The 13,548-nt window shown below is 34.7% G+C and overlaps 1 protein-coding gene across 1 annotated transcript; it reads right to left on the bottom strand.

The window, feature by feature from the left end:
- Nucleotides 1-5,194: 5,194 nt before the first annotated feature.
- LOC139865006 (acyl-coenzyme A oxidase 3, peroxisomal-like) lies at nucleotides 5,195-11,080 on the bottom strand. The gene is made up of 13 exons (XM_071853557.1): nucleotides 10,353-11,080; nucleotides 9,075-9,192; nucleotides 8,878-8,985; nucleotides 8,598-8,770; nucleotides 8,415-8,514; nucleotides 8,246-8,320; nucleotides 8,022-8,152; nucleotides 7,372-7,507; nucleotides 7,154-7,273; nucleotides 6,742-6,888; nucleotides 6,554-6,658; nucleotides 6,358-6,459; nucleotides 5,195-5,640 (listed from the first exon to the last, which is right to left on the bottom strand). The coding sequence occupies exons 1-13, from the start codon at nucleotides 10,841-10,843 to the stop codon at nucleotides 5,398-5,400; spliced, it is 2,049 nt and encodes a 682-aa protein (XP_071709658.1). The 5' UTR covers nucleotides 10,844-11,080; the 3' UTR covers nucleotides 5,195-5,397.
- Nucleotides 11,081-13,548: the final 2,468 nt, after the last annotated feature.

Here is a 13,548-nt window from a genome sequence, read left to right as displayed (position 1 = left end):
ACACCTTGAATAGTACGAACTGTACCATCGTGCATCTTCAGAATGATATCTCCAATTCCAATGATCTTTAGTTCATGATCATTGCAACTGTATACAGATCCTCCTGAAATACGTTCATATTGTTTGAACCATTCTCTTCTAGGGGTCATGTGAAAAGTAGCTCCCGAGTCAAATAACCAGACATCAACAAATGTATTTCTGCCTTCATTTGCTACCACTGCTTCACTAACCAAAGCAGTCCCATCATCTGAAGTGCTTGCAATATTTCCTTGAGGATTTGAGTTATTTAAACTCCGACAATCCTTCTTCAGGTGACCTTTCTTGCCACAATTGTAGCATGTATAGGTCTTCTTCTTTTTAGACTTCGGTTTACCATGATTGTGACTCCCACTTGGGCCACGTTCCGTTGATCTCCCTCTTGACACCACCAAAGCCTCCATTTGTCGTGAACCGGCCTGTTTGTCCTCCTTGTTATTGCACCGATTTTCTTCTTATAGAATAGCAGCCGCAACTTCATCATAGACTAGATATTCCGAGAGAACATTATTGGTTAAGTTAATAATGAGTTGATCATACGAATCAGGTAGACTCTGAAGTAAAAGTTCAGCACGTTCTTTTGGCTCTATATTGCAACTTAATGAAGCGAGTTGAGAAAATAGAGTATTCAAAGAATTAATGTGCTCATTAACTGAAGTAGATTCATTCATGCGTAGCGCATAAAGTTTCCTCTTAAGGAATATCTTGTTGTGGAGTGATTTGGTCTCGTACAATTTTACGAGGTGATCCCAAATCTCTTTCGCCGTCTTCTTTTCTTCAATGCTAGACAAAACGCCATCTGCTAGTGCCAGATGAAGATTTGCGGTAGCCTGGCCGTCCATCTCTTCCCATTTTTCATCAGTGACTTCGGCGGAACGTCCACTGATGGCCGCCAAACACTTATCCTTTCTCAGGATAGCTTTCATCTTTAGTTTCCATAACGAGAAGTTACTCCCGTTGAACTTTTCAATTTCGAATTTCGTAGACATTGCTATAATCACAATCTTCTTTTCGACAATGCTATTTTTCTGAGAAATAGTACCCGGGAACTTTTATCGAGTGAAATTAATCTTACTTATTTTCTGATGTGGACGATCCACTCCCGTGACAACCACAGAGCATACGATAAGTAGATTAATACACACAAGATATTAGTTCTTAGCTCTGATACCACTTGTTGATCAAAAGCGACACCGAATTATAGCAAACCGCTAGTAATAATTGAAATAACAACAAAATAGGACACCGAGATTTAACTTGGAAAACTCCAAAAGGGTAAAAAACCACGGGCAAGGAAAGAAACGTTTCACTAATAAGAATAATAGGAATTACACTTCTCTCTAATTACAAGGATAAACATTAATCTTTATATATCTTGTAATTAGGAGATTACTCACAAACTCTCTATTTAATCTATTAGAACAAGAATGGAGAATGAATTATGGGATGAGAAATGAGCATAGTTAAGGCTCATATTTATACTACTAGAAATGTGGTAGGTGAATTTGTAAGGAAGTTTACCTAGTCAAATTTGTCTACACAAATTGTAGGCACCAACTTATTACCACAATATACATGTGGTGTTTGACCAAATGTATCAACCACCCACCTTTCACCATTAATATTTCAACAAAACTATACAAGAATGCTCAAATGTAACATTTTGTTTTCGAGAGCAAATGAAAAGAATGAAGGTAAAAATTAAAGCCTCACCGGTGGGGATAAATAATCCGAATTCTATTATAGTTATAAAATTATATTCTGGTAATAATCTTATCAACTAAACTTTGAGTTCGGAAGCTGACTGTGGGGGTTCTCGAATTGGCCAGGTAGGAGTCGAATCCGGAAGCTGACCCGATTCATTGTTGAAGATTTAACTTGTTGAGCAATTGAAGGTTTGTATATTAACGCATGAAAGCAAAATTGTTAGTTAAAACTAGTTATGGGAATGTTTAGAAGACACAAAATCCACAGTAAAAGCCACTATTGACAACTATGAATTCAATGCAATCCACTTCTTTTGACTAAACAATTTATAGGGGTAAAGAATGTTCTAATTCTTTTGATACATGTGTTCATTCGTTAGGTTTTTAAAAATGACACATCTTCATATCTCATACACTATCATATGGTAACAGATCAATTTTAAACATATCATTAACCAGTGGCGGACTCAGAAATTTTTTTTCACCGGGAGCAAAAAAATTTTCTTTAAATATAGGGATTTTTTTTAAACAAAACATGGAGGTTTTGGGCAAAATATAGAGTTTTTTGAGCAAATTTGAAGATTTTTGGGCAAAATGCGAAGATTTTGAGACAATATATGAATGTTTTGGGACAAAATATGAAGGGTTTGGGGCAAAAAAAATAAAAATTCCACCAGGGGTAAAATCGAAAATCCAAAAAAAATTGTACTAAAAATTGCAAATCCACTGAGCGCAAACGCCCCCCCTCTGCCCCTACATAGGTCCGCCCCTGTCATTAACCGTGTCTATTATTTTCCATAAATTAAAGATCAGCCATAATTGGTAGACAAACTGCAGCTTTCAAATAAATTAAAATAAATGATGTAGTATGTATGTATGTATGTATGTATGTATGTATTATTATTATTATTATTGTTATTGCTGCTGTTATTGTTATTATTATTATTATACCAACCTTAATCTCGTCTATAGATGCACAAACCGGATAAAAAACCGGATTCGGACAAAAAAAAACCGGATTTTTTTGTCCGGATTTTTCGGAACCGGTTCCGGTTCCGGTTCTCGGCGTCGGATTTTTTTCGGATTTTTTTCCGGAACCGGTTCTTTTTCGGATCTCGATCGGATTTTTTCGGATTTTTCTTGGACTAGGATTCGATTTTGCGAATTATATTTTTACCGGTATAAAGAAAAGTTATAATGCTCAACTGCTTAACACAATAGATAATATAAATAACAATATTCGAACAATACAATTATATAAATAACACTTTTATTCGAACGATACAATAATAAAAATAAAAACACTTTTATTCGAACAATACAATTATAATTAATACATTTCGAGCTTCGGCATGGCCATCACCCAATAATGTATTAAGACTAAAGTATATCGAGCTTCGGCATGGCCATCACCCGTTATACTTTAGTCGTCAAATGACCCAAATGTGTTATCTTGTTGAGCGCGTTGAGGATGGTGCCTTCGATCGTAGTCTTCAAAAGCGGGGTCATCAACTAGAGAAAGGTAAGCTTGTTGGTAACCCGATACATTCATTTCGGTTTGGTCCATATCAAACGGTTCATAGTCACCTTCATCCACTTCGTTTAGTTCATTGTCGGAATTCTCTTCGGTTGTTGTAGGTGATAATCCCGCTAAATTTTCTTCAAACTCTATACATTCTTCAATGTCGTTATATAACGGACCTTCTAATGAAGTTTGATCTTGTATCCTATCTACCCCATCCAAATAATCTTTCAAACATACACATACTTTCACAGCTTGGGGGGTAAGTCTTGACCTTCTTTCCGATATAATTCGACCACTCAAAGAAAAGGCCGATTCGGAAGCTACGGTTGAAGCTTGAACGGTAAATAAGTCACGAGCCATAATGCTTAATATTGGATATGTGTCTTGTTTTGTTTCCCACCAAGTTTATAATATGAGCAACACAACGTGTATGAATAAATGCACCATTTAAAATCGGTCTAAGTGCAATTTTTAACTCACTCATGGCCGCATCATTATTAGATGCATTATCTAGCGAAATTGTAAAAACTTTATCGATTAAATTATATTCTTCTAAAGTGTCTTGTAACGCTTTTTTTATATTATTACCGTTATGTGGATAACCAAATATTTTAAAATCGATAACACGTTTCATTAAAAGCCACGAATCGGGATTAAACCAATGAGCGGTAACGGCTAAATAAGAATTTGCCGTTCCATGTGGTGCGCCCCGAACATCACAAGTTATAGAAACCCTATGTTTATATGTTCGAAAACCTTCAATTATTTCAGTTTTAGCTTTTTTTCATAATTTAAAGGCGTCACGTCTTAAGGTAGAACGACTTACATTGCTATATCGCGGTTGTTGAATGACAAACCTTGACAAATCTTGCCGAAGAGCTTCGGCATCGTATTCAAAAATCGAACCATCGGCCCGCATTGTTTGTTGTCTCGGGTCTTGCCTTGCACTACAACTTTTGTCAAGATGTTTTCTTAACGTTGTATTACCCGAAACACCCATGAACTTCATACATTGTGTACAACGAGCTTTTTCCGCACCATCCTTCATTACACACAACTCGAATTTGGACCAAACGTCCCCTTTTCGCTTTGTTTCTTTTTTGTAATCAATATCGGCCGTAGTGTAGCCTTGTGAAGATGTTCCAACGGAAGCGGAACCGGAAGCGGAAGCTTGTGAATTATCCATTATGGGATAATTAGACTAGAGATTAGAGAATATTTAGTGATTTAGAAATAAATATGAGAATGTTTGTTGGTGCATTTTCAACCAAGGCATTACCATGTATTTATAATGGACTTTGTGGGGTTAAAATGGTAAAAAAAAAAAAAAAACTCAAAAAACTGCAAAAAAAGGCTGAAACTGCAAAAAAAAAAAAAAAAAAAAAAAAAAACGTCTAGTTTTTTGAAAAACCGGATCGGATAAAATCCGGTTTATATCCGGAAAAAATCCGGTTTTCTTGAAAAACTGGATCCGGGTGGAACCGGATCGGATCTCGGATCCGGATCCGATTTTTGCTGTGTCCGGTTTTGCTTGGATCCGGTTCCGGATCGGGTCACCGGATCGGATCTGGATCCGGTTTTTTTGCCCATCTATAATCTCGTCAAATGACATGTAAAAAAGGAAAATTACTTTCTTATTGATCACATGATCATTTGAATGTAATGAAACAAATAGTACTAGGAGGCAAATGTAATTAGATTGTTAGTAGAAGCAAATGTAATTTTAGTTGAAACTTGTGACTTGTCAAGCCAGTGTAATCGTTTTTTTGCCCCTTCCTAGTGCCTTACTAGGAGGGTGTGGTGGTGTTTGTTAATAATATTTCGCACTTCCAAAAAAAAAAAAAAAAACAAAAAAAAAAAAACAAATAGTACTTACAAAAACAGAACAAGTAAATACCAAACTTAATTATACAACATACTAACCACACTTAATTATACAACATACTAGTGTACACCCATAATAATTATAATCTTCTTATTTAAAAAAAAAATTCCTAAATCTGTCATCTTTTGTCAAAAGATTGAATATTGACTTTAGATGAGTTCACAACTTTTATTTTCAATAATTATGATGCCTTATTTGTGAAAATATGGAAACGTAAAGCAAGACTAGCGTGAAATGAATCGTCTTTAAACTGAAGACCATGCATTAGCTTCGACCCAGTTGAACGCAATTGGCGCTAAGAAAGCATCAGGTATTCCAAAAGAGCTGACTAAAGAGAGCGCATGCGGTCGTAATTCACTGCACAGTTTTGGAACCTCTTTCCTAACGACTGCGGCATTGTCTGTTGATAAGTAGCCATATCGAAGAAACGATGCATCTTCTTCCATCACAATTGTGGTGTACATTGATCTCATTAGACTTAATACATTCTGCAACAATATGCATAACCATGTTAACCTTTTTTATATTTATATTTATTCTTCATATGAAATCGAGGCCAATCAGATTCATTCTGACCTAGATTTTCACGTGGTTCGTTTAGATTAAAAGAAACTTTGCATAGCCATATATTATATATTACACATGTAATAATACCTCATATATCTTGTTTTCTAGAGGTGGCAATATAGGTGAATAAGGCTGAACTAAACGAATAAATGGACGAGGTTCTCCTTGTTCAGTTACCCTCGGGAGGCAAATATTTTTACTTATATGTATGTAGTCTAACCAGGTTATCCGGCGACCGTTTCTAACCTTTTCCCTGCCCACTTCAAGATGTGTTGCTAGTGATGTGTTGCTAGTGAGGTTTTAAACCTGAGGCTAAACAACAACCACCACCAGTATACTTGGCCTTGGCCTAGTTCCCGGTCCATTTGTAACCCAACCCGTATACGCTACATTCGAAAGCGCTTCATATGACTTCGAACTCATTTGACTCGATTGAGTTTTTAGTCAAACCAATTAGCTTAACCATAAGCGACCCATTTGTGAATTGTAGGTAAACAAGTTTACATTGCCACTATAGTACTTTCTAACAAAAACATTGTATATCACGCACAATTACATGAATTTTAGCATTCACTTTTCAACATTACCATCTTTCTAGAAAACAAGTACAAGTAATTAAAACGAAGCAGAGAGCTTACCTTTAAGGAGCCTGCTGGTACGGTTGCTTCAACATCAAGATACGTTTGTAAAATCAAACGATCCGAGAAGGCTCTGCCCAAATCCTCAGCTATTTGATATGTCTGCCCACAGATTCATTCGTACATTTAATAATCTAAAAAGTATAAATAAAATAAAATATAAAAACAAGCTCGATATTTAAGGAAGTTGGCTCACCACTGTGAATATATGTTCCTTGCTTTCTCCCTGAGCTTGGTGTTGCGAGACTTCTGATACAAAATGTTGCAATAAATCTCTCTCCCGTAGGCAGAATATGTCAGTCTGTCATAAGAACAAATTTCTCATGTGTTTCGATACACTTTTAACAATAAAAGATTATTAAAATGTTTTTTTGTGATAATTACCTGAAACTGTGTGCTCCTGAGGGTAGAGCTTGTGAGTTCTGACGGAATAACGGGAGCTGGTTTGTTCAAGTGTTCTAGTCCCAAACCTTTAATCGGTTTATTCCTTTTCTTGGCGGCCAAAAACTCCGCAAGAAGCGCCTTACTAATCTGAGTTGTCATACACAAATCATGATTTAAAATTAATGCTTAAAGGTACAAATATAGACTAACTAACGGGAAAAAACCCAACATAAAAAAAAGGATTTTTTCTATCGACAACCCTTAGAGCTGTCATTAAGAACTTAAGATGCATTGATGTGTTGTACAAAGTGGTTAATGTTGACTTTTACATGGCGGTTATTATAAAGTTAGTCTTTTTTGTCCTTAATGACAACCCTCGTTAGAAAAATCCTAAAAAAATAAAAATTATTACTTGTTGCATCAAAACATTGTTGTCACCCTCAAATGTGAGCTGAACGTCGTATTCGCTTTTTAAATGACCAACATGATTTTCAGTCTTCAAACCTTGCCCGCCGCATGCTTCACGGCATTCCTGACACGGCACAAACAAAGCATAAGTTTTCACAACAATGTTAAAATAATAATGATTTTAATTAGTTAATTTTTATTATATTCATGAGAAATTGCAACCTGAAGAGTTCGCATGCAATGCCATGTTAAAACAGCTTTGAGTGCACTAGATACAACATGAACGGTTTTAATTGATTCGGGTGTTCTTTTGACGTATATCGTCTTCAGATAGTTAGACGCAAAGCTCAGCGCATATCTGCCAAACAAGAACAAAATAAACAGAGTCGAAAGATACACGAAACCAAGGTTTAAAAAGACACGAGACGAAGACGAGTCTGTCGGGACCATGAAAGGTCGGGTCGGTCGAGACGGACGTTGACCATCTTTGACTTTTAAATATAAATATACTAAATATAAATTTTTTAAACATGAATTTTTTAAAAATAAATGATTTATAAATAATATTTTTTTTAATTTTTATAATGTTTATTATAATTATAGTGTATTTATTAATTCATCTAAGATACTTTGTTTGTAGTCAGTGTTTTTCCAGCTAATTTTTATAGGGGCTTGAGATTTTCGTTTACACTAGAATAACGCCAAACAAAAAGTCGACTTTTGACTGTTGCCCGACTTTTAAATGTTTTTCTTCGATTCTGGACGGGCTAGTAAACAAACCGCCGCATCAGCCGCCACAACCACCGTTTGCAACCATGCATGAGACAACCATAACAAATGTTCAAGTGGGACAACTTATATTAGTCACTTACGTCTTTGCTAAAAGAGGTAACAGCCGCCTTTGATGACTGGGATAATCAAGTAGAAGAACTTCAGGTTCATTTGGTCTAATTGAAAACGCTCTTCTTGACAAAGAGTACCTTACCGCAATTGCTAAACCAATCTATAAAGCAGCACGTTTAATTTTTGTTAATAATAAATTAATATAAGCAATCTTAAAAATACCATACGCATAAATATAACGAAAAGCTAGTACCTTTGTTGTGTTCATGGCACTGGCGGCAATTGTTACACGACCAGATGTTAGAGGGGCCAAAAAGGCTGCAAATCTCTGAAATCAAGTATCATATATTAACAACTCAAAATCTTTTTTTTTTCTTAATCTTCATGAAAAAAAATACTAAGACGCCACTCGAAGAAATAACCTGATCTGGGTCTTTAATATCAGTCAGATATTGCCCATCTGGTGACACATCAGCAACTGAATTCAATAAGTTCTCTCTAGGAATCCGTAGATTGTCAAACCTGAAACATATCGAAACTTAACGTTACCACATTTATCCTATAATATTAAATTAAACATATACTCTACATATTTCAATCCATACCAGATTCTACCATTGTCAACACCATTCAGCCCAATTTTGTGACCACAATCAGCAATACGAACATTTGGGCACACATTTCCATCTTCATCTCTGATCTGGGCTATAAAAGCATGCACTCCTTGATTCACACCATTAATTTCAAGTTGTGAGAAAACAACTGTGTGTGAAGCATGCTGAAAACACAAAACATATATCATATTTCAATTCATAAGCACCGTACTAGCAAAAATTATACACAAATCAGCAAATCGAGGGATAAAAAATTGAAATAACTTCTTACATTAGCTGCACCTCCAATCCAATATTTCTGAGCAGATTCACAAGGAGTACTAATGATAAATTCTTGAGTGCTTGCATCATATCTAGTGATTGTTTCGATGCCTCGGACCTAAAAATTAACTCAAGAACTAAATATTCACTATGTGACATCATACAAATAATTTTTTATAGATAGAAAAATTGATAGCCTTTACATACATTACTTCCATGTCCTAATTCGGTCATTGCAAAACAACCCTTCACTTCATAAGTCTCAGTTGGCTTGTACCATTTATCATGATGGCGTTGTGTGCCCATAAAACGAATCGCACCACCCCTGAAATTATTATACCATAAATATGATTATTTTCACATATAAGTGAGAAGTTAAAGATATTAGCTTTTATAAGTAAACATCATATCTAATCTAATGTCTATCCTACCAAGACTTATGAACCATATTTTTTTTCGCAGTTAAACTTTAATGATAAAGATTCGTTTGTTACTTCAATTTACATAACATTATATTTTATAAATATGAATATTCTTGAAGCATTCTAAACCTTTGTGAACATTATATCAATTTACTTTATAATCCCATATTAATTTATAAAAAAAACATTAAACAATCATCTAAAGTTAGATTTTTTATTCTACCAACATAAACCCAAAAATTCAACAATACACGCTACTGAAAATTTTAAACGTTTTAATAATGCCCAGTTATTTTCACCATAAAATACAGAAACATTAAAGGGTTGTAGTTTACTAGACCCCTATCTTACCACCTATCAAGTAAAGAGCATAACATAAGAAGAAATGAACACCAAGGATAGTCCCAAATTAATGAATAATAAGACTAAGCTAGACAATTTTATAATTATATAAACCTAGAAAAGTAACAATGATAAATCTTAAATATTGACCCGTTTTCGTATTCTACCAACTCAAATACAACGTACTAATAACACAAAATCTTGATAAAGCTCAATATTTTTTCACAAATTTACTTAAGTTCTCACTATACATAGAAAATTACACCAAATGCACATATAAGGGGTTTAAACGTACTATATAAATAAAAGAAAATCAAGTTAAGAACTCATCTTAAATTAGCTTTCTAAGGTTGATCTTAACAATATAGAATCTTGAATATTACCCTTTTATCATATTCTGCCAACATATACCCAACCAACCAGCAATGTAGAATCTTATAATTGAATCTTTTTTCACAAAACTAATTTATATCCTACAGAAATTAAAGAACTTTAATGTGTTTTAGACATAACATCAAATAATATGAACACCAAACTTGATCCCAAGAATGATCAGTAACACTAACATAAACATAATTAAGTTAAATTCAACCTAAATTAAAGAACTTTACAAAGGTTTTATAAATCCCATCAAAATAAACCTTGCAAAATTCAATCTTTTTCACAAAATTGAATTAAATTGAACATAAAGTAAACAAATTCACAAGGGTTTTAGATGTACCATAGAAAGAAATGAACACCAAGTTTAATTCCAAGTGAATGATCAAAAACACTAACAGTTTCAGCAAGTGCAAATCTCCACAAATCACCTTCAAACCCTTTTTTAAAAAACCAACCATCAAAAGCACCTTTTTCTCTTAAATAATCAATTCTTTTCATTGTCATCTCTCTTTGTTGTTCTTTTGACTGATTAAAATCAGGTGCAATAAACACTTTCCCTCCCCTGTTTTTAGGGCAAAACAGGGGAGACTGCATCATCAAATTAAACACATAATCAATATCATCTATACTGTCACCATCTAATAGTTTACGAAGTGATTTTGTATCGAATTCAGATGGTGGTTCGGTGAGTTCAGGTGGGGTGTAATTGACACATGGGGCGGTGAAAAGAAGATCGGTTGTAGGTGTTTGGTGGTTGTAAAGATGCCGGATTAATATTTGGGTCCGGAAATTGACCCGATCCATTGATGAAAGTGATGATGAGTAGTTCATGGGTGATCTGATTGAAGATGAATTTGGTGTGAAATAGTTGTTCTTGCGTACATAAGATAAAGACTAATCTCTGGTAGTTGGAGAAATTTGGGGGGAACAGGGTATGGGTAATGTGTATAACAATATAATACTCAGCCATCCTTCCCACAATAATTTAACCAGAAAAGTTTAGATTTATTATTATTATTATATCGATATCGATGAATTGTAACAGTTGTCTTTATATTAAGTTTCATCAAAATTTATGTAATTATTAAATGATGAAACGTAGAGTAGATGGATACGAACACCATACTATAATCAAGCTGAGTTGATGGTGACAAGGTGTCGTGATCGACGGTTACAAGAGGAAAAAAGATGTCAACAATTTTTAAGCTATTAAATGAAATACTTAGGCCCTGAATTTGATTAAAACTAGTTTATAAACGCTCGCTTCGCGCCGGGGGTTCGGTTTTCAATGTATTTTAGTGCGTTTAGTTTGTAAAATTATTTCGTGGCTAACGATGATGTCGTTGAAGCGCAACTCGAGTCGAACTAAAATGTATAATCCGTGAAAGATTTAAATATTATTTTAAATTAACAATATATGTGCATCTCCGCGTTTCGCTATGGAATTGTCGACTTTTAAAAATTTAACGCAAAATCAACGTATATGAAAAGTACCTCAAATATTTAGCGTTTTTTAAAAAGAGTCCATTTTGCATATAGTTAGTGACATTGTGTTCCTAAAATTATTTCGAGTTTAACGATGGTGTCGGAAAAATTTAACTCGTTGCGAGCGAGAAGATATGACCCGTTGAATATTTGGGTGGAGTTTAGTTAAGATTTTTTATGAAAATGGTTATTTGACACTTTACCCTCCTGTTTGGAGGACCGGTTTTAATTTTTGAACAAAGTTTGGGGGTTTTTTTGGAAAAAGGAAAAAAGGTGAAAACAAAAAAAAAAATAAAAAAAAGGTGAAAGAACGAAATATATTATATAATAGTATTATAGTTATAATAACGGGGAGGCGACTCGGGTCGGGTCGGGGTAAGGGGGTAGAGTTTGAGGATGTTTTGTATTTTCTCGAGGGTGTGGGGTTTTTAGTAAAATTAGGGAGGAGGCCGATTCGTACGTTGGATAAAGTTTGAGGTCCTTGGTGTGAGATTGAGATAGTCTAAATAGGATAATTCATTTGAACTATGTCAATGTCAATTAGATATATAGGATAATCATAAACTAAAATGGGGCCTTGGAGATGGCAATGGGCCAATCGGTTGTGGGTGGGAGTTTAGGCCTTCCAATTTGCTAGCTAATTACCATGGAGCACAACTTCAATTTTGTCGACCGAGATGCAAACCAAAATGTTTAATTAAATTTCTCGGACCTTAAAATTGAGAAACTTCTAAATAATTAAAGGAATATTAAAACTTATAAGAATAATTATTATGAATAATAGGTGGACGTTTCGAAGTCATAAACTATTACGAAACAATAAAAGCCTAGCGTTTAACGGATAAAAAACAATAAATCTCTGATGGTCTCTTACGACCATCGGATTTTAAACCAGAAATAAATAATAAAATTTTTTATCGTAGTATTAGTCTATAAATACATATTATAGTAATATTTAGAAATAAATTATAACATCAAAGCGTTATCTCATCAATATAAAACATAAATAACATCTAACAGTCGTCAAGTTTAATTTAATTATCAAAATGAAGAATAAAATTTTTTAATATTTAAATAGTCATCAATTAAGTACTACTATTTAATGCAAATTATAACATCATAATGTTATCTTTTACACGTAAAACATCAAAGTAAAACTAACGGTCGTTAAAAAATAATGGAAAACTTAACGGAAAAAGTAGGGTCATTACATTGGTCCAGTATCGATCTGGTTGTTTTCCCCCCTCGACGGCGCTGGTTTTATACTTGTTCCCACCATGATGAGGTCCCCTCTTTCAATCTATACGCTACCAATTTGACTTGTTTAGTTTCTGGAATTTCGGAAAACTCAAAGAAACGTTCTACTTTGGCCATCTAATCTAAAAATTCTTCAATATTAAAGTTTCCATTGAACGGAGGAAGATCCACTTTAGGATCAAAAGCTAATTGTTTGGTAGAGACACCCCGAATATGTGTTTTCTTTGGAAACCCACTAGACCCACCTCGGAAGAGTTGGATGCCTGAAAATACCTCCGCTAGTAGCAACCATCATCCCACATCCACAAGAGTTGTAAATTCTTACCGCGATTGGGCGATGAAATCTACTCCACTTTTAGGATCAAATTCCACATGACGGGTCTAAGCTTCAAAGGTATCAGGTACCATTGAGCTACTACTACATTATTAGAAAGATCCACTTTCAAACGATAATCATCATGTCGGTTTTGTCGCCTCATGTGAATTTCTCGTTCTTCATAAAATTCCGGTAACTCCTCGTTGGATGACGATATGCCCTTAAAAATGACCGGATTCATTGGTTTTTATACATGTCAGTAATTTGTGGTGGTAGTGGTATTGGTGGTGGTTGTTGCGGGTGTGGTGGTCTTCGCGGGTATTGATAGTGATCGGTACGTTGGTAGTGTTGGGGTGGTGTCTTTTTGACCGTATGTGGGTAGAGCTCGTGAATGGGCCCTAAGAAGAACCCTCTCAGATCATATCCATCCTTAGGTCCTTCCCGATCCCACTGCAACTCATAGACATTAAGTTCCGTC

Source organism: Rutidosis leptorrhynchoides, chromosome 8 (genome assembly GCF_046630445.1).
Source record: "Rutidosis leptorrhynchoides isolate AG116_Rl617_1_P2 chromosome 8, CSIRO_AGI_Rlap_v1, whole genome shotgun sequence".
In the NCBI taxonomy this organism is placed as follows: Eukaryota; Viridiplantae; Streptophyta; class Magnoliopsida; order Asterales; family Asteraceae; genus Rutidosis; species Rutidosis leptorrhynchoides.
This window is presented reverse-complemented; position numbering and strand designations above follow the sequence as displayed.